Source organism: Carcharhinus amblyrhynchos, chromosome 27 (genome assembly GCF_965287045.1).
Source record: "Carcharhinus amblyrhynchos chromosome 27, sCarAmb.v2.hapA, whole genome shotgun sequence".
Classification (NCBI taxonomy): Eukaryota; Metazoa; Chordata; class Chondrichthyes; order Carcharhiniformes; family Carcharhinidae; genus Carcharhinus; species Carcharhinus amblyrhynchos.
The window spans coordinates 2162427-2188089 of NC_137350.1; the positions used below are offsets into that span (position 1 = coordinate 2162427).

At 41.7% G+C, this 25663-nt stretch overlaps 1 protein-coding gene across 4 annotated transcripts in view; it reads right to left on the bottom strand.

Annotated features, from left to right (window-relative positions):
- The window catches only part of LOC145359270 (protein TANC2-like), a 1038666-nt gene that overhangs the window by 60287 nt on the left and 952716 nt on the right, over positions 1-25663 (bottom strand). For all 4 annotated transcript variants that reach the window (XM_080213802.1, XM_080213801.1, XM_080213799.1 and 1 more), the window contains 4 exons: positions 24492-24677; positions 19904-19997; positions 2988-3121; positions 2748-2871 (listed from right to left, as the gene is read on the bottom strand). In XM_080213802.1, the coding sequence (XP_080069928.1) occupies positions 2748-2871; positions 2988-3121; positions 19904-19997; positions 24492-24677 (538 nt within the window). The remainder of the gene's footprint in view (positions 1-2747; positions 2872-2987; positions 3122-19903; positions 19998-24491; positions 24678-25663) is intronic.

The window sequence follows — 25663 nt, forward strand, 5'->3', positions numbered from 1 at the left end:
AGTGGCTGGGAAGATTGCAGCACAGGGACCCTTGATGAAACGGCACCAAGTTCCTTTCACTGAAAAGTCTCTAGTATTTTTGCTTCAAAGAGTTGTTTCCCTCAGTGCTAGCCTTCTACCACTGCTTATCATTTTCCTCCTTTAATCTGCTGAATTCATATCCGTTTCAGTCCTCAATGACTGCTTGCTGTGCACGTGCCTTTTCCAACTTGCTGAGCCGCTGACATGGTATATGGTCCATGCGCCGTTGGGAAAGGACTAGTGCAAGCTTAGAATGACTTTTCATTGATATCTTAACTGACCCAATTGGCTGCATGTTTCATCCAAACAGTTCTCAACCTCACTGCCAACCAATTCGTGGGAAAGCTAGAGGGAGTGGGGAAGATGTCAGAAATACCTTTTCGGTGACATTCTTCCCAAGTTTTCCAGCTTGCTTGGCCTATCTTATCAGTCTGGAAAACCTCCAGCCCTTAGTGTCTGAGAAACTGTGCTCCAGTAAAAGACAAAACATTCAGGGTTTAAATTAATGTGGCAGGGGGGTGGGGAACAGAACAATAGGTCAGCAAGCATAGAGACTGGGGACGAGCATGGGGCCAAGACAAGGCTACATAAGAGGAAGAGCAAACTGGGGGAGGATGAACTCAGTGGGCCTGGAGGTCTGGAGTGCATCTGCTTCAATGCAAGGAGTGTAATGGGCAAAACAGATGAACTTAGAGCCTTAATGCAGAACTTGGATTTGGTTGCAATGACAGAGACTTGGTTAAAAGAGGCATAAAAGGTGGGAACGTGTTGTGGAATCAAGTGGGGTCAAGTTGGCTTAACTCAGTACAACAGTTTGTATTTATACAGCACATCAAATGCAATAAAAAGTCCCAGGACGCTTCACTAGAGTCATTTTAAGCAACTGTCAACTGGCCACAAAGGCAATGTTAGGCAGGTAATTTATTAGATAGGCAGGTTTTAAGGACTGCTTTAAAAAGGAAAGGGGCAGAGAAATTTACAGAGGAAATTCTAGAGATTACGGCCTTGGCGACTGAAAGCAAGGCCATCAATGATGGAGTGATTGAGCCCATAATTAGAGCAGAATTGTGCAGCTGGAGGAGGTCACATTAGTGGAAGAGATAAGACCATGTAGAGATTTGGAAATAGGATGAGAATTTTAAAATCCAGGCATTGCTAAGCTGAGAAATGCTGGATAAAAGGGACTTATTGCAAGTTAGGATATTGGCAGCAGAATTTTAGAAGATTTCAAGTTTATGGAGAGTATAATGTATAAGAGCCAGCACTGAATAGTCTTGTCAGTAGGTCATAAAGACAACAATGAGGCTTCCACAGCACATACATTGAGGAAGAAAATCAGACAACGTTATGGAGGTAGAATAGGTAGTTTCAGATACAGTGTGGTTTTGCAGTCAAGAACTCATTGCAGGGCCAAAAACATACTAAGATTGGAAACTACCTGATAGTAGCTCAGACAAGTGCAGGGAGAGGGATGGAACCTACTGACTTGAGGACAGAGTTTGTAGTGGAGATGATGACTTCAGTTTCCCCATATTTAGCTGGAGGAAATTTCTGCTCATCCACGAACAAGGTCTTGGGCAAGTAATCTGATTTTGTAGAGACAGTGCTGAATCAAACAGAGGTCAAACAAATCTTATAGTCAGCTTATATGGAAACTGACTGCTTCTGGAGGTTGGCACCAACTGATAGCAAATAGATAAGAAATAAGGCTCAGAGGTAATGTTGCATAAGTAGAAGAGAAGGTACTGCAGGTGATTCCCTGCTCTCGATTAAATAGATAAGCATGGACCAGGCAAGTGCACTCCCACCCAGCTAGGTGATATTGAATGCTGTTGAGGAGGATGGTATCGTTAACTGTGTCCAAGAGCTGTAACAGCTCGAGAAGCACACCAAGAGGTAGCTTACCTTCATCACAATTATACAGGATGCCATTTTTGACTTTGATAAGAACTGGTTTTGTTCTGTGTCAGAGTGGAAACCGGATTGGGGAGGGCATTCAAACATGAACTTTCAGCAAAGATAGGCATGGATTTGGGAGGCAACAAAACTTCTGTGAACTCATCTAACTTGGAGCTGAATATAGTTTGGTATGAAGCAACCTTGATGATCAATGATAGAGCGGGCTTTTCCAGTCCCTCCCACCAGCAGGATTTCCAGTCCCACCAAAGTTGACCCCTCATGGCAGTTTCCTGGAAGCAGGGTGGTTACAGTGGCACAGTGGTTAGCACTGCTGCCTCACAGCTCCAGGGACCTGGATTCAATTTCAGGTTTGGGTCACTGTCTGTGCAGAGTCTACATATTCTCCCTGTTTCTGCATGGATTTCTTCTGGATGCTCCGATTTCCTCCCACACTCCGAAGTTGTGTGGGATAGGTTGATTGGCCATGCTAAATTATCCATTAATGTCCTGAGATGTGTAGGTTAGGGGGATTAGCGGGGTAAATATGTGAAGTTATGGGGATAGCACCTGGATGGATTATTGTCGGTGCAGATACAATGGGACCAATGGCCCTTCTTCATAATAGGGCTTCTATGAAAAGCCCATTGACTTTGTCAGGACGGGAAAATCCCAATGGTTCGTCGCATCTGCTGCAGGAAAACATGCCATGGAGGGGGCAGGAAGCTGGCGAACTCTGGACATATTTTCACAGCAACATTTTTATATCTTAAAAATTTGAAGAATTATGAAATGAATGATATTTGAGAATGTCAATTTCTGAAACTAACCTTGAGCAAGCAAGAACTCCACTGTATCCAGGTGACCTTCTGACGCCGCCATCATTAGAGGGGTCCTTCCCTGCTTGTCTGCCATATTTACATCTGCACCATGGGTTAACAGTAAATCCACAATCTGAAAATACATACAATTTGTACTATTTACAGGCAGTTATTTGAGACAACTTTAGAAAAAACAAATGAAAAGAATTCTCACGAATGAGTGAGAAGAGACTAACATCGTCAGCTCACCTGCCAATGCCCTTGTCTCACTGCACTGAACAGTGGGACAATCCCACGGCGGTTAGACTGTGACACTGCTGCTCCTTGTTCCAGTAGCAATCTGCACACTTCCAGCTTGCCTCGTCCAGCTGCAGCAGTCAGTGCTGAGAAAGGACAACCACATAATTTCAGAAATACACAATACATTTGCAGAATAAGGTTTTATTCAACCCAACAAATCCACCCCATATTTTAAAACGTCTCAGTCCCACCTCCCCACCCTCTTATCATATTGCTCAAATCATTCTTTCTTTGCATAAACATCAGCTTATTTCCTGAAATATTTTCATGGTGATGTATTCCCCTTTGAAGAAAAACACTTTGCCTGCCTTTCTGTCATACTCCTAATTTTTTATAAAAACTTTTGTAGCCTCTTACATAGAAATAGAGAAATATAGAAACCCCACAGTACAGAAAGAGGCCATTTGGCCCATCAAGTCTGCACCGACCACAATCCCACCCTGGTCCCACCCCCACATTTACCCACTAATCCCTCTAACGTACGCATCTCAGGACACTAAGGGCAATTTTTGGCATGGCCAATCAACCTAACCTGCACATCTTTGGACTGTGGGAGGAAACTGGGGCACCTGGAGGAAATCCACAGAGACACAAGGAGAATGTGCAAACTCCACACAGATAGTGACCCAAGCTGGGAATCGAACCCAGGTCCCTGGAGCTGTGAAGCAGCAGCGCTAACCACTGTGCTACCGTGCCGCCCGTGCTGTTACTTTGACCCCCTTATCATAGTAAAGCAAAGCTCCTGTATTAACTGCTAAATCTCTTCATATTTGCCACTTTGATCACATAGTCTCTTTCTCTACTGAAAATAAGTTCAATTAACTTTATCTCATTGCTTAAATTCCTGACATCCAGAATCATCTGCATTGCTCACCTCTGTATCTTTCATGAAGAAAATCCATTCGATTAAGTGACCAGAGCAATGCAACATATTCCAGGGTCTACCACCATGAACAAGTCTTCTTTGGAATTATACAATGGAACTCATCACAAAACACTAATCCGCTGATTAACAATGTGCTTTCACATCTCAGTTACATGTTTTTTACATGTTGCCAAAAAATAACAGAGTTCTAAAGTTGATAATGAAGAGGAAGTGATATATTTGATTGGAAGAAAATTAAAAGGGCAGTACTTTACATCTGTCTTCTCTAGAGAAGAGATATGCCAATGTAGCAGGAAAGCAAGAGGTTGTGGCAATACTGAAAAAGGATAAAAATAGATAGAAAGGAGGTATTTAAAACATTCACAGTCCTCAAAGTAGAAAAGTCACCTGCTCCAGATGGAATGCATACAAGGTTACTGAGCAAAGTAAGAGTGGAAATTATAGAATCTCTGGCCACAATCTACCAATCCGCATTTGGGAGTGGTGCCACAGGCATTCAAGTTTGCAAATATTACACTCCTGTCCTTAAAAAGGGAACTGGATAAACCTAGAAACACCGGACTAATCAGATACCACCAGTGTGCAGAAATTCTATTTTTGGGACAATATTAATTTATACCCGGAGTAGTATAGGCTAATTTATGAAAGCCAACATGGATATGTTCAAGGCAAAACTTAATGGACAAACTTGATCATTTTCTTTAATGAAGTAATAGAAAGAATGGATGAGCACAGTTGGTAGTTGATGCTGTGGAAATAATCATTCAAAAGGCACTTAAAGTGCCACACAACAGACTTCTTAACAAAACTAAAGACACTGAATTAAAAGGACAGTGGCATCGTGGATAGTGAATGCAATGGGACAGGAAACAGAGAGTGGTGATGAGTGGTTGTTTTTCAGTTGGTGGGTGAAGTTGGAAATCATCAGGGGATGGTTTTGAGATCATTGCTTTTTTGATACATATCAATGAGCTGGTCTTGGGTATACAGGGCATAGAGTCATAGGGGTTTACAGCATGGAAACAAGCCTTTTGGCCCAACTTGTCCATGTTTTTTTTTAAACTCGTAAGCGAGTCCCAATTATCCATGTTTAGCCCATATCTCTCTATATCCATCTTACCCATGTAACTGTCTAAACGGTTTTCAAAAGACAAAATTGTGCCCACCTCTACTACCACCTCTGGCAGCTTGTTACAGACACTCTCCACTCTCTGTGTGAAAAAATTGCCCCTCTGGACCCTTCTGTATCTCTCCCCCCTCACTTTAAACCAATGTCTTCTAGTTTTAGACTCTCCTACCTTTGGGAAAAGATATTGATTATCTAGCGGATCTATGACCCTCTTTATTTTATAGGCCTCTATAATATCACCCCTCAGCCTCCTACGCTCCAGAGAAAAAAGTATATGCAATGTCTCTTTATAACTCAAAACATCAAGTCCCTGTAGCATCTGAGTAAATCTTTTCTGCACTCTTTCCAGTTTAAAAATATCCTTTCTGTAATAGGGTGCCCAGAACTGTATACAGTATTCCAAATGTGGCCTTATCAATGTCTTGTACAACTTCAACAAGACGTGCCAACTCCTGACCAATGAAACCAAGCAAGTCTAATGTCTTCTTTGCCACTCTGTCCACCTGTGACTCCACTTTCAAGGAGCTATGAATCTGTACCCCTAGATCGCTTCTATAACTCTCCCTATCATTAACTGAGTAAGTTCTGCCCTGGTTCAATCTACCAAAATGCATCACCTCACATTTATCCAAATTAAACTCCACCTTCCATTTGTCAGCTCACTTGGCCCAATTGATCAAGCACCCACTACAACCCTAGATAACCTTCTTCAGCCTCTGCTATGGCAAACTTACTACCATGTCGACTAAATTTTCATCGAAATCATTAATATAAATGACAAATAACAGTGGACTAGCACCAATCCCTGAGGCACACTTCTGGTCACAGACTTCCTTTTTGAAAAACAACCCTCTGTCTTCTGTCATCAAGCCAATTTTGTATCCATTTGGCTACCTCATTCTGGATCCCGTGAGATTTAACCTGAGGCAACAACCTCTCACGTGGTACTTTCTCAAAGGCATTGCTAAAGTCCATGTAGACAACATCAACTGAACTGACCTCATCTACTCAATCAAATTTGAGAGACGTGATTTTCCATGCACAAAGCCATGCTGACTGTCCTAATCAGTCCTTGCATCTCTAAATGCCTGTAGATCCTGTCTCTCAGAATACCTTCTAACTTACCCATCACAGATGTGAGACTCACCGGCCTGTAGTTCCCAAGCGTTTCCTTGCAGCCTTCTTAAACAAAGGCACAACATTTGCCACCCTTCAATCTTCAGGCACCCCACCTGTGACCATCAATTATTCAAATATCTCTGCTAGGGGACCTGCAATTTCCTCCCTAGTCTCCATAATATCCTGGGAAACATTTAATCAGGATCTGGGGATTAACCTACCTTGATGCGCTTTAAGATTTCCAGCACCACCTCCTCTGTTATATATACACTCCTCAAGACATCACTATTTATTTCCCCAAGTTCCCTAACATCCATGCTTTTCTCAACAGTGAATACTGATGAGAAATATTCATTTAGGATCATCTCTTGTTGATGCTTACGGGGTCCTACTTTCCCACTGGTTACTCTTTTACCCTCCATGTATTGTAGAAGTTCTTTGGATTCTCCTTTGTCTTATCTGCCAGAACAATCCTTTTTGCCTTCCTGATTTCTCTCTTAACTCTACTCCTATATCCTCCATACTCTTCAAGGGATTCACCAGATCCCAGCTGCCTATGCATGTCATGTGCCTCCTTCTTCTTGACCAGGGCCTCAATATCCTGAATCATCCAGGGTTCTCTACTTCTATCAGCCTTGCCGTTCACTCTAAGAGGAATGTGCTGACCCTGAACCCTGGTTCAGGGGAACCCTACTTTTGAAAGCCTCCCACTTACCAGAGGTCCCTTTGCCTTCCCACTGACTCCACCAATTAACTTTTGAAAATTCCTGCCTGATACCATCAAGATTGGCCTTGCCCCAATTTAGAATTTTAACTTTTGGGCCAGGCCTACCATTCTCCATAGCTATCTTAAAACTACCAGAATTATGGTCACTGGTCCCAAAGCGATTCCTCACGCAGGTGAGGGATTCAGTTATGTGGAGGAACTGGAGAAGTTAGGTTTGTTCTCTTTAGAGCAAATAAGTTTGAAGAGAGATTTGAAAGAGCTATCATGAAGGGCTTTGATAGAGTTAGTAAGGGAAATCTGTTTCCAGTGGCATAATAACCAGCCCATATAGATTGAAGGTTACATGAGAAATGAGGTTATTTCCTTTCTCTTAGGGTGGGATTTTATGGGCTCACTCGGGTGATGGAGATTTCCAATAGTTATGATCTGAAAAGTTGATAGAAGGAGATTCAATAGTAACACTCCAAAGGGGAATACACAAAGGAAATGAATTACAAGGCTATGGGGTTAATTGGATAGCTATTTCAAAGAACTGGCATAGGCATGTTGAACGGAATAGTCTTTTTCCACAACATGATTCAATGAGGTTGAAGGTCGAGGCAAGTTAACATTGGGGCTCGGTCACTGGCTGGATAGTCAAAGGCCAAAAATAAATTTGGGGGTGTAATAATCCTCAGCAAACAGCATCAACAAGATCCTCAACGTGGAAACAAACTGGGGTGGGGAATTAAGAAGACATTTAAAAAGCACAATGAAATAAATATATGTTGGCCATATTGTGATGCTTTTCAGTAAAGTTGCTGTGACTAAGTTTGTATGAAGAAGCCTACCCTGAGCTCCTAGAACACATTTTAATTGTTCTCTCTTCTTGGCCATAGAATGGCCACTACCAGTAATAAAAAATGAATTAACCCATCCCACAATACTCAGTGGATCGATAAGCAATAGAAAGCCTACCATTCTTCAAGACTGTAAACTCAGTTTGTGGTAAAGGAACTGTAATAATTATTCAAACTTTTCTCCCAACAAAATCTTACATCTTTAAATGTCTCCAACATATCCCACTGGAAAGTAAAACCAATTAACTTTACCAAACCACAGAGGATAAGGAATTATGCAAGATCTCTGAGGGTGAAAAGTTAATTTCTTATTCAGATACTGACTAACCAATCGCATATTTCCAAATGGTATTTCAACGGATGCCTGAGATGGAGCCACCAGCAAAAAGATATGCTTTGAAACACAGACTGAAATGGAAGAAGTTTTATTGTTGATGGTGTCAAGGTGAATATCTGCTGGTCTTTAGTGATGCTCATCCTCATCTGATCGTTCTTTGCTTTAAAGACTATTTAGGTTTTCAACCATGCTTACAAATTTACTTTCTCAGGCAATTGATACAACTGCGATGGGAGGAATGTGCTGTCTCTCTCCAGTTCCACTGCTCCACAAGTCACAACATATAGTTAAATGATTTCTCCAGCTAGCTATGTGCTTTACATCTCAATCTTAGAATGATCACTCAAAACATGCAAGTAGACACACCATAGACACACACACCTACACAGATACCCACACACACAGGTTAAAAGTCTAGACAGTGGATCCTTGAAATGGTATCCTGGGCTACATGGTCGGTTTCTCAGCTCTGGTCTGGGAAACAATCTCTTGCACTTCTTTTCAGGCAGATTTTGAGGAAAATGTGTAGTCAATTTCAGAATGTAGAGTGACACTGGAGTAATTCCATTCACTTTTTGCTTTGTACTGGGGTCTGGGGCTTCAGGAAACATCGTTTCCTTCAACCAAGTAGTATTTCCTCCAAAGCAAAATGGCCTACCAGCTGTTAAACAGTTTTCAAAGCATGATTTTTTTCAAAGCTATAAACCACCAGGTGTTCCTCTAGTCAACTTGGATCAAGAGGTTTCCAGCTTCTTTAAAACTGCTTCATTACCATGTCTTGTAAAATGCTGTCTTCTTTTCTGTGACAGCAGCAACCAAAGTTCTTGCAATAACTCTTTAAGAGACTATGGGGTTGAATTTTTAGAAGAATTTGTCAAAATGTCAGTTCTGATGAAAAAACTGGTGTAAAACTCTCCAGCTCCACCAGTCTGTTTTCTTTCCAAATCTTGACACTTTGAAAGCAAAAAAAGAGTGGTTGGCGTTTGTGCTGTCACTCTGGTAGGGTCAGGACATTTTAATAAGAGTGCACCAATCCCAAATAAGAAATACCACCCCCACCCACCAACAGAGTTATCTGGGTCTTCATCTGTCCCATGATTATCCACAGCATCCCTTCCACATTCCCTTATCACCGGCATTCCCATTACCCTCAGTGCCTGCTTCCCTCCTCCACCACAAACAGATGAGTTTCAGCACATAAAGGTCATCCTAGGGCTCACCCTTATGCCAAACTGTGCCAGGACATTGCCAGGGCCCTACCTGGCCATGCCCCTCTCCCCTGAAGGGGTATACTGACCTTTGCACCCACAGAAGGATCCCCTCAACAGGCTTACGTTTGGGGAAAATTGTTGAGAATCTCGCCGACTTAATTTGGCAAGTAAGCACATAAGAACATAAGAAATAGGAGCAGGAGTAGGCCACCTAGTCCTTCGAGCCTGCCCTGCCATTCAATAAGATCATGGCTGACCTGAAGTGGATCAGTTCCACTTTCCCGCTTTCTCCCCATAACCCTTAATTCCCTTGTCTATCAGAAACCTAGCTACCCGTGACTTAAATATATTCAGCAAGGCAGCCTCCACCACTTCAACGGGCAGAGAATTCCAGAGATTCACCACCCTTTGAGTGAAGAAATTCCTCCTCAACTCCAATCTAAACTGCCCCCCCCCCCCCACTTACCTTGAGGCTGTGTCCTCTAGTCCTGATATCCTTTCTAAGTGAGAAGAATCTCTCTACCTCTACCCCATCCATCCCCTTCATTATCTTATACGTCTCTATAAGATCCCCCCTGTCTTCTAATCGCCAACGAGTACAGACCCAGTCTATTTAGTCTCTCTTCATAGGCCAACCCCCTCATCTCCGGTATCAGCCTAGTGAACCTCCTCTGCACTCCCTCCAAGGCCAATATATCCTTCCGCAAGTGCGGCGACCAAAACTGCACAAGTGCTCCAGCTGCGGCCTCACCAGTGCCCTGTACAGTTGCAGCAAGACCTCCCTACTTTTATATTCTATCCCCCTTGCTATAAAGGCCAGCATTCCATTCGCCTTCTTGATCACCTGCTGCGCCTGCAGACTGGGTTTTTGCGATTCGTGCACAAGGACCCCCAGGTCCCTCTGCACCGTAGCATGCTGCAGCTTTTCGCCTTTTAAATAATAATCCCTCCTACTATTATTTCTACCAAAGTGGATAACCTCACACTTGCTAACATCATACTCCATCTGCCAGGTCCTCACCCACTCGCTCAGCCTATCCAGATCTTTCTGCAGACTTTCCACACCCTCCACGCGAGTGGGGTGTATAACCATAGAATCCCTACAGTGCAGAAGGAGGCCACTCAGCCCGAGTCTGCACGACAATAATCCCACCCTAGGCACTATCCCCACACATTTACCCTGCTAATCTCTTTAACCTACACATCCCGGAACACTAAGGGGAAATTTAGTATGGCCAATCCACCTAATCCGCACATATTTGGATAATGATAATTAAATTTATGGAAAACAATTAAAATTGGGTTCACGCCCATTGATTACATTGCTGCCGGGAGTGGGCAGGGGGTGGGGACAATCAGAAATTACAATCTCACTGCTGAGATTTGTGATTTACGGTTTTTGCTGGATTTTGAGCCCCTCCAACTATTTCATACAGAGTGTGGGCTCAAGATCCCGCCCAGTGTCTTTAAAAAAGCAATTTTTTCCAGAATGTTCCTAGTCCTTGAAGGTTAACCATTTTCCATGATTAAAGTATTTATGACACAATATTGACCACTAATCTGATATAACATAATCAGCAACATTTCTGCACTCAGTGAGTACCTCATGAAAGATTACATCTAAAATAATACAACCGTTTAAGCTGTAGAAAATGAAATTAAATTGAAAATAAAAACTAAAACACCAAGCTATTTTGAGAATACAGTATAACTTTAAATTTGTTTTGGGGGAAAATCATGGGTGACAGATCTTTTTCAGATAACTTGTGTGTTACTATAATGCCATTCATTAGAGGACATGAAGATCAATGTTTGATCAGTTTAAAGAAATTTGTTTCGAGAAGAAATTGTTGCAGTTCTTCCAGTTATGAACAGTGTATCAAATCCACGTTATACAATCTTCTGCTCACAGAATACTACAGTGCAGAAGAGGCCCTTCGGCCCACTGACTCTGCAAAGAAGCATGAAATGCCCTGACCTAACCAGCTAATCCCACTTGCCAGCACTTGGTCCATAGTCTTGAATGTTATGGCTTCCCAAGTATTTATCCAGGTACTTTGTAAAGGATGTGAGGCATCCTGATTCCACCACCCTCCCAGGCAGTGCATTCCAGACCATCACCACCCTCTGAGTAAAAAAGTTTACCCTCAAATCCCTCTAAACCTCCCTCCCCTCACTTTTAACTTGTGTCCCCTCGTAATTGACCCTTCAACTAAGGGGAACAGCTGCGACTTATCCACTCTGTCCGTGCCCCTGATAATCTTGAACATCTCAATCAGGTTGCCCATCAGTCTTCTCTGCTCCAACAAAAACACAGTAAGAAGTCTCACAACACCAGGTTAAAGTTCAACAGGTAAACCTGTTGGACTTTAACCTAGTGTTCTGAGACTTATTACTGTGTTTACCTCAGTCCAATGCTGGCATCTCCACATCATGGCCAACGAAAACAACTCAAGCCAATCCAACCTCTCTTCATAACCTAAATGTTCCATCCCAGGCATCCTGGGTGAATCTCCTCTGCACCTCCTCATTCTCGCCCTTCCTATAATGTGGCGACTAGAACTACACACAGTACTCCAGCTGTGGCCTCACCAAAATTCTATACAACTCATGACCTCTCTGCTTTTGTGATCTATACCCTGATTGATAAAGGCGAGTGTGCCATATGCCCTTTTCACCACCCTATTAATCTGCCTTTCTGCCTTCAGAGATCTATGGGCAAATATGCCAAGGTCCCTTTGTTCTTCAGAACTTCCCAGTGTTTGACCTTTCATAGTATACCTGCTTATCAAATTACTCCTTCCAAAGTGCATCACCTCACACTTTTCAGGATTAAACTCCATCTGCCACCTATCTGCCCATTTATATCTAACCCAAGACACTCAACCTCACTGCTAACCACCTGGCCAATCTTTGTGTCATCAGTAACCTTACTGATCCTACCTCCTACATTGTCATCTATGTCATTTATATAATGATGAACAATAGGGGACCCAGCATGTAGTCCACCGGTCACTGGACTCCAGTCACTAAAGCAGCCGCCTGTCACCACCGTCTGCCTTCTACCACTAAGCCAATGATGATTCCATCTTGTCAGATCACCCTGTATCCCATGTGAATTGGCCTTCTTAATAAGTCCCTCAATTAGAACTTTGTCAAAGGCTTCCTAAAATCCATGTAAACTACATCAACACACTCCCCTCATCCACACACTTGGTTACATGCTCAAAAAATTTAGTCAAATTTATTAGGCATCATTCTCTCTGGCAAAACTATGCTGACTATCCTTGATCAAACCCTGCCCCTCCAAATGGAGATAGATTCTCTCCTTCAGCATTTTTTCCAGCAGTATCCCAATCACAGATGTGAGATTCACTGATCTGTAGTTCCCTGGCTTGTCTCTGCAACTTTCTTTAATAGTGAAACCACACTAGCTGTTCTCCTGTCCTCTGGCATCTCCCCAGTGGCCAGGGAGGAATTAAAAATTTGGGTCCCTGCAATTTCCTCCCTTGCCTCCCCACAACAACCTGGGACCACAATTCATCTGGACCTGGAGATGTGCCCACTTTTAAGCCTGCCAATACCTCCTTATCACTCCCTATGATAGTTTTCTTTACAGTCTCACAGTCTCTCTCCCCAAGTTTCATAATTACCTCCTCATTCTCATGGGTGAAGACAAATGAATATTTCAAATCTAACACCCCACCAATGTCCTCGGCCTCCACCCACAGATTTCCCCCTTGGTCCCTAATGGGCCCGACTCTTTCTCTGGTTACCCTCTTCTACTTATGATCTACTTATAGAATATCTTAGGATTTTCCCTACTTTCTCATATCCCCTCTTTGCTCTCCTAATTGTTTTCTTAAGCTGCATTCTCTGTATTCCACTAATGCCTCTGCAGACTTACACTCCTTATACTTATTAAAAGCCTCTCTTTTCCTTCTCATTGTATCCTGAATGTCTCTGGTCATCCATGGTTCTTTTGGGTTTGTTACGCTATCCTGTTACCCTGGAGGGGCTCATCCCCATTTCATCTTTGAACACCCCCCACTGCTCTTCAGTCGATTTCCTCACAAGTAACTCGTTCCAGTCTACCATGGCCAGATTGTGCCTAATTTTGCTAAAATCTACTCCCCAATCCAAAACCCTTTTCTGCAACTTGTCAATTTCTTTGTCCATAACAAATTTGAATTGAACCATGTTATGGTCACTATCATCAAAATGCTCCCCACCAACACATTAACCATCTGTCCAGCTTCATTCCCCAGAATTAGGTCCAGCATAGCTCCCTCCCTTGTTGGATCCGCTACATATTGACCTAAGAAGTTTTCCTGTATACAGGAAACAGAAAAAAACTAAACAAACAAAAAATACAGCACTCTTAAAAATCCCTCTCATTCCCTCTTCATCTGATTACAAAACTAGTCAAAAGGCATCAGGAGACTAATCACAAACACTCAGAAGCCAAGATCATAGAATCCCTACAGCAGATAAAGAGACCTTTCGGCACATTGAGTCTGAACTGGCTCTCCAAAAGAGCATTGCATGTGGGCTCTCCCCTTCTGCTCTATCCCCAAAACCCCAAACACTTACAATGGTAAGTCCACCTAACCTACACATCTTTGACACGAAGGGGAAATTTACCATAGCCAATCTACTTGCACATCTTTGAACACTAAGGGGTAATTTAGCATGGCCAAATTATGTAACCTGCACATCTTTGGACTGTGGGTGGAAACCAGAGGGCCCGGAGGAAACCCATGCAGGCATGGGGGAGAATGTGCAAACTCCACACAGACAGTGAACCAAGGCTGGAATTGAACCTGGGTCCCTGGTACTATGTGGCAGAAGTGCTAACCACTCTGCCATCCCTCAGTGTGTTTTGATGCTTTTTTTGAAATACAAAATGTAAGGAATCAAAAGTATGATCAAAGAAACTTTTTTTTGAGAGTTTTTAACTGTAGTGAGACACACGACAAGATAGAGAGAACTGGGTAGGGTAGAGTGGTAGTGCAAAGACAAAGAGAACATTCAAGTTAGAGGAGCGAAGGATTGGTGACATAAGGTAGAAGGAAGTTATAGAATTTAAAATTTGGTGAAAATATATCCAACTTACTAATTTACTCTATCCAGGAACAAAAAGATGCATGAATCTTCTGCAATGAACTAACACAAAGCCTGTGATATAAAACAACTGATTATACAGAAAAGAGCAACCTGACACTAGTGCTGAAACCACCGAACAGAAGGGACCCAAGTGTAAGTGTAGAGGGGTGGCCTGGAACCAATTTTTAGATTTGAAACATCCAGTTTAAAATATATTCAAGTAGTTGCTCTGATGATGAGGTCTGTATGATATGAAACAGCTTTCTATTCCTATCTTAAAGCCAACTTTAAGGGCGTTCAAATGGTCAGTGGATAGACATACGGATAACATTGGAATAGTTTAGGTTAGAGGGTCATTAGATTGGTTCCACTGGTCGGCACAACATCGAGGGCCAAAGGGCCTGTACTGCGCTGTAATGTTCTAGGTTCTCTTTTCCAACTCCATAAATCATTCTGACAGTCAGAGATATGCAGGACTCATGACATAATATCAGCAAAAGTGCACAAGCTCTGCTTTCTTATGGGTCACTTTTAGGAATACTTCCAACACTGGGTTACTTCATACAATAGTCAAATTACTTGGGGGCAGATTATTGCTCAGCTTTGCTCAGTTGCAATTCTGCAGCTTTCAAATAACATCAGTCTGCTTATTCATCCAGCTCTGAAAGCTTTTATCAATTTTTATTGCTGCATCTGGTCATTTGAAACCTGTTTATCCATTCCTGTTCGTTAAATTTATTCAGATTAACATACTTTATTGCTATTTAGGGCTGCTATCCATTGATTACTGATGAAGTGCACAAATGCTTAGGTCTATATAACTGTGCTTCATTTTACACCTAGCATTGCATTATGAATGCACAAAAGATGAACAGAGTAGAACAATTGGTCTCAAAAATATTTTGATCAAATCTCTCAGATTCAGAGTTTCTTTACTTGCCAACCTTCAAGGTCACATGTATACACCATCTGACCCATATATAACTCCAGAATCACAGCAATGTTGTTGACTCTTAACTGCCCTCAAAATAAGCCGAGCAACACATTCAATTACAAAGAACAAAGAAAATTACAGCAGAGGAATAGGTCTTTCGGCCCTCCAAGCCTGCACTGACCATGCTGCCTGACATAACTACCCCCCCCCCCCTCCTACTTTCCGGGGACCATATCCCTCTATTCCCATCCTATTCATATATTTGTCAAGACGCCCCTTAAAAGTCATTATCATATCCCCTTCCACTACTTCCCCCGGCAGTGAGTTCCAGGCACCCACCATCCTCTGTGTAAAAAACCTGCCTCGTACATCTCCTTTAAATCTTGCCGCTCACACCTTAAAATTATGTCCCCTAGTAACTGACTCTTCTACCCTGGGAAAAAGCTTCTGACTATCTACTCTGTCAATGCCCCTCATAGTCTTGTAGACTTCTATCAGGTCGCCCCTCAACCTCTGTCGTTCCAGTGAGAACAAACCAAGTTTCTCCGACTTCTCTTCATGGCTAAAGCCCTCCATACCAGGGCAATATCCTGGTGAATCTTTTCTGTACCCTCTCCAAAGCCTCCACATCCTTCTGGTAGTATGGCAACCAGAATTGAACACTATATTCCAAGTGCTGCCTAACTAAGATTCTATAAAGCTGCAACATGACTTGCCAATTTTTAAACTCAATGCCCCATCAATGAAGGTAAGCATGCCGTATGCCTCCTTGACTACCTTCTCCACCTACGTTGCCACTTTCAGTGACCTGTGTACCTGTACACCCAGATCCCTTTGCCTATCAATACTCTTAAGGGTTCTGCCATTTACTATATATTTCCTATCTTTATTAGACTTTCCAAAATGCATTACTTCACATTTGTTCGGATTAAACTCCATCTGCTGTCTCTCCGACCAAGGCTCCAACTGATCTATATCTTGCTGTGGCCTCCGACGGTCCTCATCACTATCCACAAATCCACCAACCTTTGTGTCGTCTGTAAACTTACTAATCAATCCAGTTACATTTTCCTTCAAATCTTTTATACATATTACACACAACAAAGATCCCAGCACTGATCCCTGAGGAACACCACTAGTCACAGACTTCCATTCAGAAATGCACCCTTCCACTGCTACCCTTATCTTCTACGACCGAACCAATTCTGTATCCACTTTGCCAGCTCACTGCTGATCCCATGCAACTTCACCTTCTGCACCAGTCTGCCACAAGGGATCTTGTCAAAGACCTTACAGAAGTCCATGTAGACAACATCCACTGCCCTACCCTCATCAGTCATTTTTGTCACTTCCTCAAAAAACCCGATCAAGTTAGTGAGACATGACCTCCCCTTTACAAAACCATGTTATGCCAAACCATCGCACCAAATTATTATAAAAATATAAACAGGTGTCCTACTCGGCATTTACCTAGGCATTGGAGCCAGAGAAGATAAGACAGTTCCAACCCAGTCCTCTTCACTATCATTGGGAAACTTGTGCCAAAATTGGTAGAGCTATCCCACAGCCTAGTCAAGTAACAGCACGACATAGTCATACTCACAGAATTACACATTTCAGCCACTGTCCCAGACTTTTCCATCACCATCCCCAAGGATCGCCTGTCACACTAGTAATCACACAGGCCACTCAAAAGCTGTCCCTTTAAAGATGCCGCACATGGCCAGCCATGTAAAAAAAAGAAAGGAGCCACGCATTGAAATAGACAGACACACATAGTAAAAGCAGGGATCACTGGGGGAGGCACACCAATATACATTTGGGAGAGGGTGGGCCTAGGAGTACTCAACATTGACTCCAGACCTCATGAAGTCTCATTGCATCAAGCAAAATATGGGGAAGGAAAACATTTGTTGATTATCACCCACTGCTTCCCTCAGCTGATGAATCTGTTCTACTTCACGGTGAACAACAAGAAGTACTGAGAGCGATATAGGTGTATAATGTAGTTTTAGTGGGGGACTTCAATGTCTATCACCAAGAGTGGTTTGGTAGTATCACTATTGACTGAAGGACATATCTTCAGACTGGGCCTGCAGCAGGTGATGAGAGAATCAACACAAGAAAGAAACCTACTTGCTCTCATCAATCTATCTGTCATGGATGTATCTGTCCGGCAGCATGGTAGCACAGTGATTAGCACTGCTGCTTCACAGCTCCAGGGACCTGGGTTTGAATCTCAGCTTGGGTCACTGTCTGTGTGGAGTTTGCACATTCTCCCTGTGTCTGCATGGGTTTCCTCTGGGTGCTCTGGTTTCCTCCCACAGTCCAAAGATGTGCGGGCTAGGTTGATTGGCCATGCTAAATTGCCCGTTAGTGTCCAGGGATGCAGAGATTAGAGGGATTAGTGGGTAAATATGTAGCAATATGGGGATAGGGAATGGGTGTGATTGTGGTTGGTGCAGACTTGATGGGCTGAATGGCCTCTTTCTGCACTGTAGGAGTCTATGACTATTGATGTGACCACAGTATGGTTCTTGTGAAGACAAAATCCCCACCTTTATACTGAGGAAACCCTTCCACATGCTGAGTGGGACATGAACAGGAACAGAATTGCATGTCACTACAATGTGTAGCCGCATGGCCTCACTTTACCATTACCTGAAAGCCAATTTCAATGAAGTGTATAGGACGGCATGCCAGGTTTAGCACCAGGCATACCTTTAATGAAATGGAGTTACAAAACAGAACTCAACATAGCAAGGTATATACAACAATCAGAGAAGGGCTGATAAGTTGCAAATTCCAGAAAACGACCATCTCCCAATACTTAATTGGATCAGCCAAATAGATAGTGCAGTTACACAAGCAGATCAAATATTCTATACCTACTGATTCCCAAAATCTGTCTCCCATTTATAAGGACATGGCAGTAATGCAACAGAATACTTTCCATTTGCCTGGATAAGAGCAGCTCCTGCAACATTCAAGTCTGACATCATCCAGGGCAAAGCAATCTGCTTGATCAGTACCTCAGACAATACGTTAAACATTCACTCACTCCACCTTTGGCGCTTCATGTCTGCAGTGGATACATGATACACTACAGCACTCACAAAGACTCCCTTATCAGTGCCTTCCAAACCCACGACCGCTGCTCCCTAGAACAAGGGCAGCAGGAACATGCAAACACCACCAATTCCAAATCAAAACCATCCTCACTTGAAGATACGTTGTTGTTCCTTCATTGGCACAGAGTTAAAATTTGTAATTCCCCCCCAACAGCACTGAGAATTCACCTACACCATATGAACTGCAAGAGTTCCAGATGACCCCTTGCCAAGGGCAATTAAATTGGACCTCACCAGAGAGATCTACATTCTGTGAATTTAAAAAACCATTCACTTCGCTTTTGTAATTAATTGTAAAAATACCTTACCTGTGATAAAGGCCCTCCAACACAAATTTTCTTTGCTATTTGTGCAGTATATACCAGTACAGTACCTGTGTTTGAGGAACCTCATGTAAACTTATTTTAAAGAGGCCTCTGTAATTTTGAAGTCATTTATTGCGCTATCCAGTATTTCAGACAGTATGGTGTTTCAATTCTTATAGTGACTCTCCAGGAAAAAAAATCCTTAGGAACCTAACTCTGTCGTTAACTTTAATTCCTGTGGAAAACTATGCTTCATTTAGAAGAGTTTCACCTGAAGTAGTGATTTTCAGGAACGCCAAAAGAACTTGTCGTATATTCAACTGGCAATAAAGAGATTGATATGCAAGTTTTAAATTCCAAATAATATTCTGAGCTATAGGAATGTTTTGAATGCTTACTGTGTAATGTGTTTATATAGTTTAATATTGCTGCTGTGTAAATAGTTTGTGTAACATCACTAAGTCTTTCACAAATTAAAGTTATCTTTTCTAAAGAAATGTGATGTTTGCTCAGGACTGCAAGCACTGTAATCTGAGTACATGCTGTAAATTGACTAGCTAAGACATATTTCCTCAATTTGATCAGTTGCATCAAGTTAGCCAGTAATAAAAAAGTTTGATACAATGGGGCAAAATTGCAGAAAGCAAGATTTGAGTGATTTGCATACATGAAGTATTGAGTATAAATCTGTACTGACTTTAAGTGCATTTGATCAAAGGGTGAAAGATTTACGACAAAATCACCAAATTAAAACTTATTCTCAGAATCAATAAGTCCAATGTTGAGAATACTTAGGGAAGCTGAACTGAAATGCCAATTGTTGCAAGTAGCACAAATGTTTCCTCCTAAGTTGCATACAGATTTGTGTATTCACTATAGAAACACAATAGCACTCTAGTGCAGGTAAGGCACACTGACTCTCACAGAAGTGCTGATACAGATTTTAGCTCTGGTATTTAATAATAATAATGCTATAGTTCAGGCAGTTGTAAATTTGTCATTATCATTGATGCATCTGTAAAATATCTAAAAGTTTCAATATTGCTGTAGGTTTACTACATAAAGTACCCTCACCAAATCAATCCCAGGACCAGCAAATAAACATGTTGCAAGTTATTCAATTATTTGTGCCTGTATTTACCTGTTTCTCCCCAAAGAGTGTCAAAACTGTTAATCTGAGCTCGTTCCACTTCTTCCTCATCCTTTTCCGGTAGATCCAGGAGGTATGACACAATCTGAAATAAAGTACAAGTATGTGACAAGAATGAGATCAGTAAAAAGGTCATTTGCTCCACTTCACCAAGGAAGCACAGAATGTACTGTACAGAAGGAGATTATTTAGTTCTCCTTCCAAGAGTCTTTGGTGGAGCTTTCCACTTAGTCCTGCTCACCTCCTCTGCCTCATAGTTCTGCAAATATTTTCCATTCAAGTGGTTAGCCCAATTTTCGTTTGAAAGTTATTATTGAATTTGATTCCCTAACCCTTTCAGAAAGCACATTCCAGATTACAACAACGTGCTGTAAAAACAAAGTTTCCTCATGTTGCCTCTGGTCATTTTGCCACACACATTAAATCTGTGTCCTTTTGTTACTGACCCTCTGCATTGGAATAACGTTCTTTCTTATTTACTGTATCAGAACTACTCATAATTTTGAATACCTCTAGCAATCTCTCCTTACCAGTTTCTGTATCAAGGAAAACCAACCTCAGCTTCTTCAGATAACTTTTCTTGCACTCTTTTTGAGGTGCTGACATCCTTCCTCAAACGAGATGTCCAGAACTAAACATACCACTCTAGATGTGACTTAAAAACTTAGCGTACCTTCCTTGTGTTTGTACTGTAAAGCTGTATTAATTAGCAACAATTACCACTTGCTCTGCTACTTTCAATTATTTGGGCACTGTGACGTTAGTATACCTTTAAGAAAAATCCGACTTTAAAACATAATTTCTGCAGCTCCTGGCTTCAGTGATGTCATTGTTACCGGCTCGACTGGAAATGTCCTTTTGTTGCTACTTAAACGGGATTGTTTTGAGGTTATTCTGGGATTAGTTTGATGATCCTGCATTGTTAGAAGGACGGTCATGTGTTTTTGGACAGTTTTTTTTCATTTTCAGTTTGGAGCTGCAGGTTTGAGTTTTGCTTTCAGAAGGGATAAGCAAGCTAAAAAGAAGTGTTTTCCCTCTCTCTGTTCTGAAAATTCTGTTGGTTAATTAAAAACAAGATTTTGTTTTCCTGAAGGATGAAAATCTGCTGCTGTTGGGGGTTGGACCAGAATCTCCCTGGTGTTTTGGGAAGGTGCATTGTCTTTAAACTGTTCGGAGTGAATCCAGAGAACTGCAGACTTCAATCAAAGGACACAATTTCCATTATCACGTGAGCAGTAGATTTTGCTATAATGAAACTGTTTAAAAGGTTTTGTCTATGGCAAGAGTTTTGGTTTGATTGGAACACATTAGATATCTTTGTTAATGGTTATATATTACAGTGGTTGTTTTGTTTCTTGTTTATAATTGATAAAAGTTCTTGCTAATTTTCTTACTATAGATGTTAACTATATTTTTAAATAAACTTTGTTTGATAAAAGCTCTCTAGTGGGTCATTTGAATAGATGCTGAAGTGAAACACCCCATGCTTATTCTAGCCAAATTCAAGAGGCAAAACTTATGATCCAGGTGCCCCATAAAATACTTTGGAGTTTCTGACCTACCAGTACACCTCTGTTTCTGCACCTCCTTTAAAAGTTTATCATTCAGTTTATTTCACCTCTACTCATTCCACCTACAAAAATATATCACTTCAAACCTCTCTGCATTGTCATATGTAATTTGTCCATCCATTTCACCAATGTTTTCTTCATTGTTTGCAATATTTTTGTAAACTTTGAAATTACGTCTTATATATACAGGTTGAGGCCATTAATACATTATCAAAATAATCAGGGCCTCTGGCGCTGAGCCCAAGGGAACATCACTGTACATATTTCAATCTAGACTGAAAGGTAACTGTTCACCACAATTTTGTGCTTTCTATGCATTTTTCCAAGGGCTTTAATTCTGCTAGCAAATCTATTATGTGGTATTTTGTCAAACATCTTTTTAAGTTCCATGAATTACATTACATTTAGAACATAGAACATAGAACATAGAACATTACAGCGCAGAACAGGCCCTTCGGCCCACGATGTTGCGCCGACCAGTTACAAAAACAATGACCCACTAGCCTATACCAATCCCTTTTCGTCCATAAACCTATCCAGAGATCTCTTAAACGCCCCCAAACTAGACGCATTTACAACTGCAGCAGGCAGGGCATTCCAATCCCTCACCACCCGCTGGGTAAAGAACCTACCCCTGACATCCGTCCTGTAGCTACCCCCCCTTAATTTAAAGCCATGCCCCCTCGTGCTAGCTTTCTCCATCAGAGGAAAAAGGCTATCACTATCCACCCTACCTAAACCTCTAATCATCTTATATGTTTCAATAAGATCCCCTCTTAGCCGCCTTCTTTCCAACGAAAACAACCCTAAATCCCTCAGTCTCTCCTCATAGGACCTCCCCACCATACCAGGCACCATCCTAGTAAACCTCCTCTGCACCCTCTCCAACGCCTCCACATCCTTCTTGTAATGCGGGGACCAGAACTGCACACAGTACTCCAAGTGCGGCCGCACTAGAGTAGTGTACAGTTGCAACATTACACTGCGACTCCTAAATTCAATCCCCCTACCAATAAACGCCAATACACCGTACGCCTTCTTGACAACCTTATCTACTTGATTCCCAACTTTCAGGGATCTATGTACACACACACCTAGATCCCTCTGTTCATCCACACTATTCAAAGTCCTCCCGTTAGCCCTATACTCAACACATCTGTTGCTCCTACCAAAGTGAATTACCTCACACTTCTCCGCATTAAATTCCATCCGCCACCTCTCGGCCCAGCTCTGCAACCTATCTAAGTCTCCCTGCAGACTATGACACCCTTCCTCACAATCTACCACACCTCCAATTTTGGTGTCATCAGCAAATTTACTAATCCACCCAACTATACCCTCATCCAGATCATTAATAAAAATTACAAACAACAGTGGCCCCAAAACAGATCCCTGAGGCACACCACTCGTAACTGTACTCCATGATGAATATTTACCATCCACCACCACCCTCTGTCTCCTATCTGATAGCCAATTCCTGATCCAACTTCCTAGATTACCCACAATCCCATACATCTGCATTTTCTGCAGAAGCCTACCATGGTGAACCTTATCGAACGCCTTACTAAAATCCATGTATACCACGTCAACTGCCTTGCCCCCATCCACCTCTTTGGTCACCTTCGTCTTCACCATTAGTTCAAGAAATCCATCAAGTTAGTCAAACATGACTAGCTTTCGACAAATCCACATTGACTTCTATTAATTAGCCCATACTTTTCCCAAGTGCAAATTAATGCTGTCCAGCATTACTGTTCCAAAGATTCCCTTCCACTGATGTTTGATTGATTGGCTTCTAGTTTCTGATTAAGTTCTGACATCAACCAGAAATGTTCATTTTTTTTCTCTCTCCTCAGATGCTGCCAGAAATGCTAAATATTTCCAGCATCTGTAGGCTTGTGCTCATAATGTAATTTCTAGGTTTATCCCTCCTTTTTTCTGAACGAGATGTAACATGTGAAACCATCCAGCCCCCTGACACCACTCCCGCATAAGAAGAAGATTGGAAGATAATGCCTAGAGCCTCTGCAAATTCCACTCTAATTTCCCTCATTCATCAAGGGTGTATCCCATCTGGACTACAGGTGGCTTTTCTATATTGAGCATGGCAAATGTTTTAAGCACCTGCTCTTTCAAATCCTGTATTACTACTACCTCCTTCTTTACTGCTACAATGGCAGCATCCCATTCTCTTGTGAAGACAGATTCAAAGTATCCATTCAGTAGCTCCTCAGCAACGCCCTCTGTCTCCACATGACATCTCACTTTTGGATCTCTAATCAGTTGGACAACCTTTGACAACTCTTCTTATTAATATGCTTAAAAAAGTCTTCTTGATTTTTGTTAGCTGATAATTTATTCTCACACTCTCTCTTTTTTTCAGATTTTTTAGATCTTTATGTTCTGCTCAGCTTGGTTCCTAAGAGAAACCTTACACTTGTCATCAGCCTTATGTCTCATTTTAATCTCTGTATCTTTTGTGATCCAGGAAGTTCTATCTTTGGATATTCTTCCTTTCACCTCACAGCAATACTTATATTCTGTATCTGAATGATCTCTTTAAAGGCCTCCCATTATTTAATGTTTTGCTCACCAATTTTTGATTTCAATCCACTTGGGCAAGGTCCCTTTTCAATCACTGATGTTGGCCCTCCTGCAGTTCAGAATTTCTATGCTTGATTGTTCCTTGTCTAAATCAATAAATATTCTCATGTGATCTTCCACTGCCATAACTGCCACTGAGTTGATGCAGAAAAATGGCCAAAATTTTAATTCTGAACAACATATGTTAAACTGAAAACATTTAACAACTGAAACATTTTGAATGTTTTCACAACTCATCTAGTTCTAAAGGTCAGAAGGTTTATTTGTAGAGTCTAGCCCTCCGTGGGAAGAGTAGCACGATGTGGCCATTAATAATTTCTTGTGTGCTCACAGCTCTAACTCTTACTTATTGCACCATCTCACATTGTAAAACAACTTGAAAGTCTATGAAGTACATTACACACCTCAGTATATCCCATGCTTGCCGCAGCAATAAGTGCCTGTTGGACTGCATGGCTCTTCTTAAACACCCCTTGTTGTTGTCCGGCCAGTGTCCAATCAGCCTGAATCAGGAATTTAACCACTTCCAAGTGGCCTCGCAGTGCTGCATGGACCAGAGCACACTGTCCATTCTTATCCAGGTGGTCCACCTTTGAAGATGATTCATTAGTCAGCTCAAACATGAATCTCAAAATCATTGTTGTTAAACTAATACTTTAAAAAGATTTAACTAGGTACTTGTATTTCTTGTGAAATGTAAATTTCACCAGTCTCAGTCCATTATCACAAGGTCTAAAGTAATGGGGAATGAGCTAAGGCAAAGGAAATAAAGGGAACATTTGGGCATTAATAATCATAACATTAAATGTATAAGATAATAATTGCAAAGAACATACGTATTCCCAAACAAGTGTAAAAGATTGGAGAAAAGTTGATTTTAAGGGGACGAGGACAGAATTTGAGAAAATAATATTAGCATACAAGATGATTAGAGGTATAGATAGGGTGGACAGTGATAGCCTTTTTCCTCGGATGGAGAAAGCTAGCACGAGGGGACATAGCTTTAAATTAAGGGGTGGTAGTTATAGGACGGATGTCAGAGGTAGGTTCTTTACCCAGAGGGTGGTGGGGGAATGGAATGCCCTGCCTGCTGCAGTTGTAGATGCGCCTAGTTTGGGGGCGTTTAAGAGGTCCATGGATAGGTTTATGGATGGAAAGGGATTGGTTTAGGTTAGAGGGTCATTGCTTCTCTCTTAATTGGTCGGCGCAACATCGTGGGCCGAAGGGCCTGTTCTGCACTGTAATGTTCTATGTTCTATGATGTAGAACAGTAATAGGAACCTTTTATTACAGTGTTCAACAGAGCCTGGGGAAAATATGCTCTGGAAAAAACATGAGCAAACTAAACACTAATGAGTCAGCATGGATGAATAAAGAATGCAAGAAAAATAATTGAGAATAAGGAAGAAGACATACACTAAGTAGATGGGCAGAGAAGAACATGACAGGGAGAATACAAAGAGATTCAGAGAAATTTTAAAAATCAATCTGAAGGAAAAAGTTAAACTATGAAAATAACATCACAAGGAACATAAAACAAAATAGGAAAATATTTTATAGAGACAAAAACGGAAAA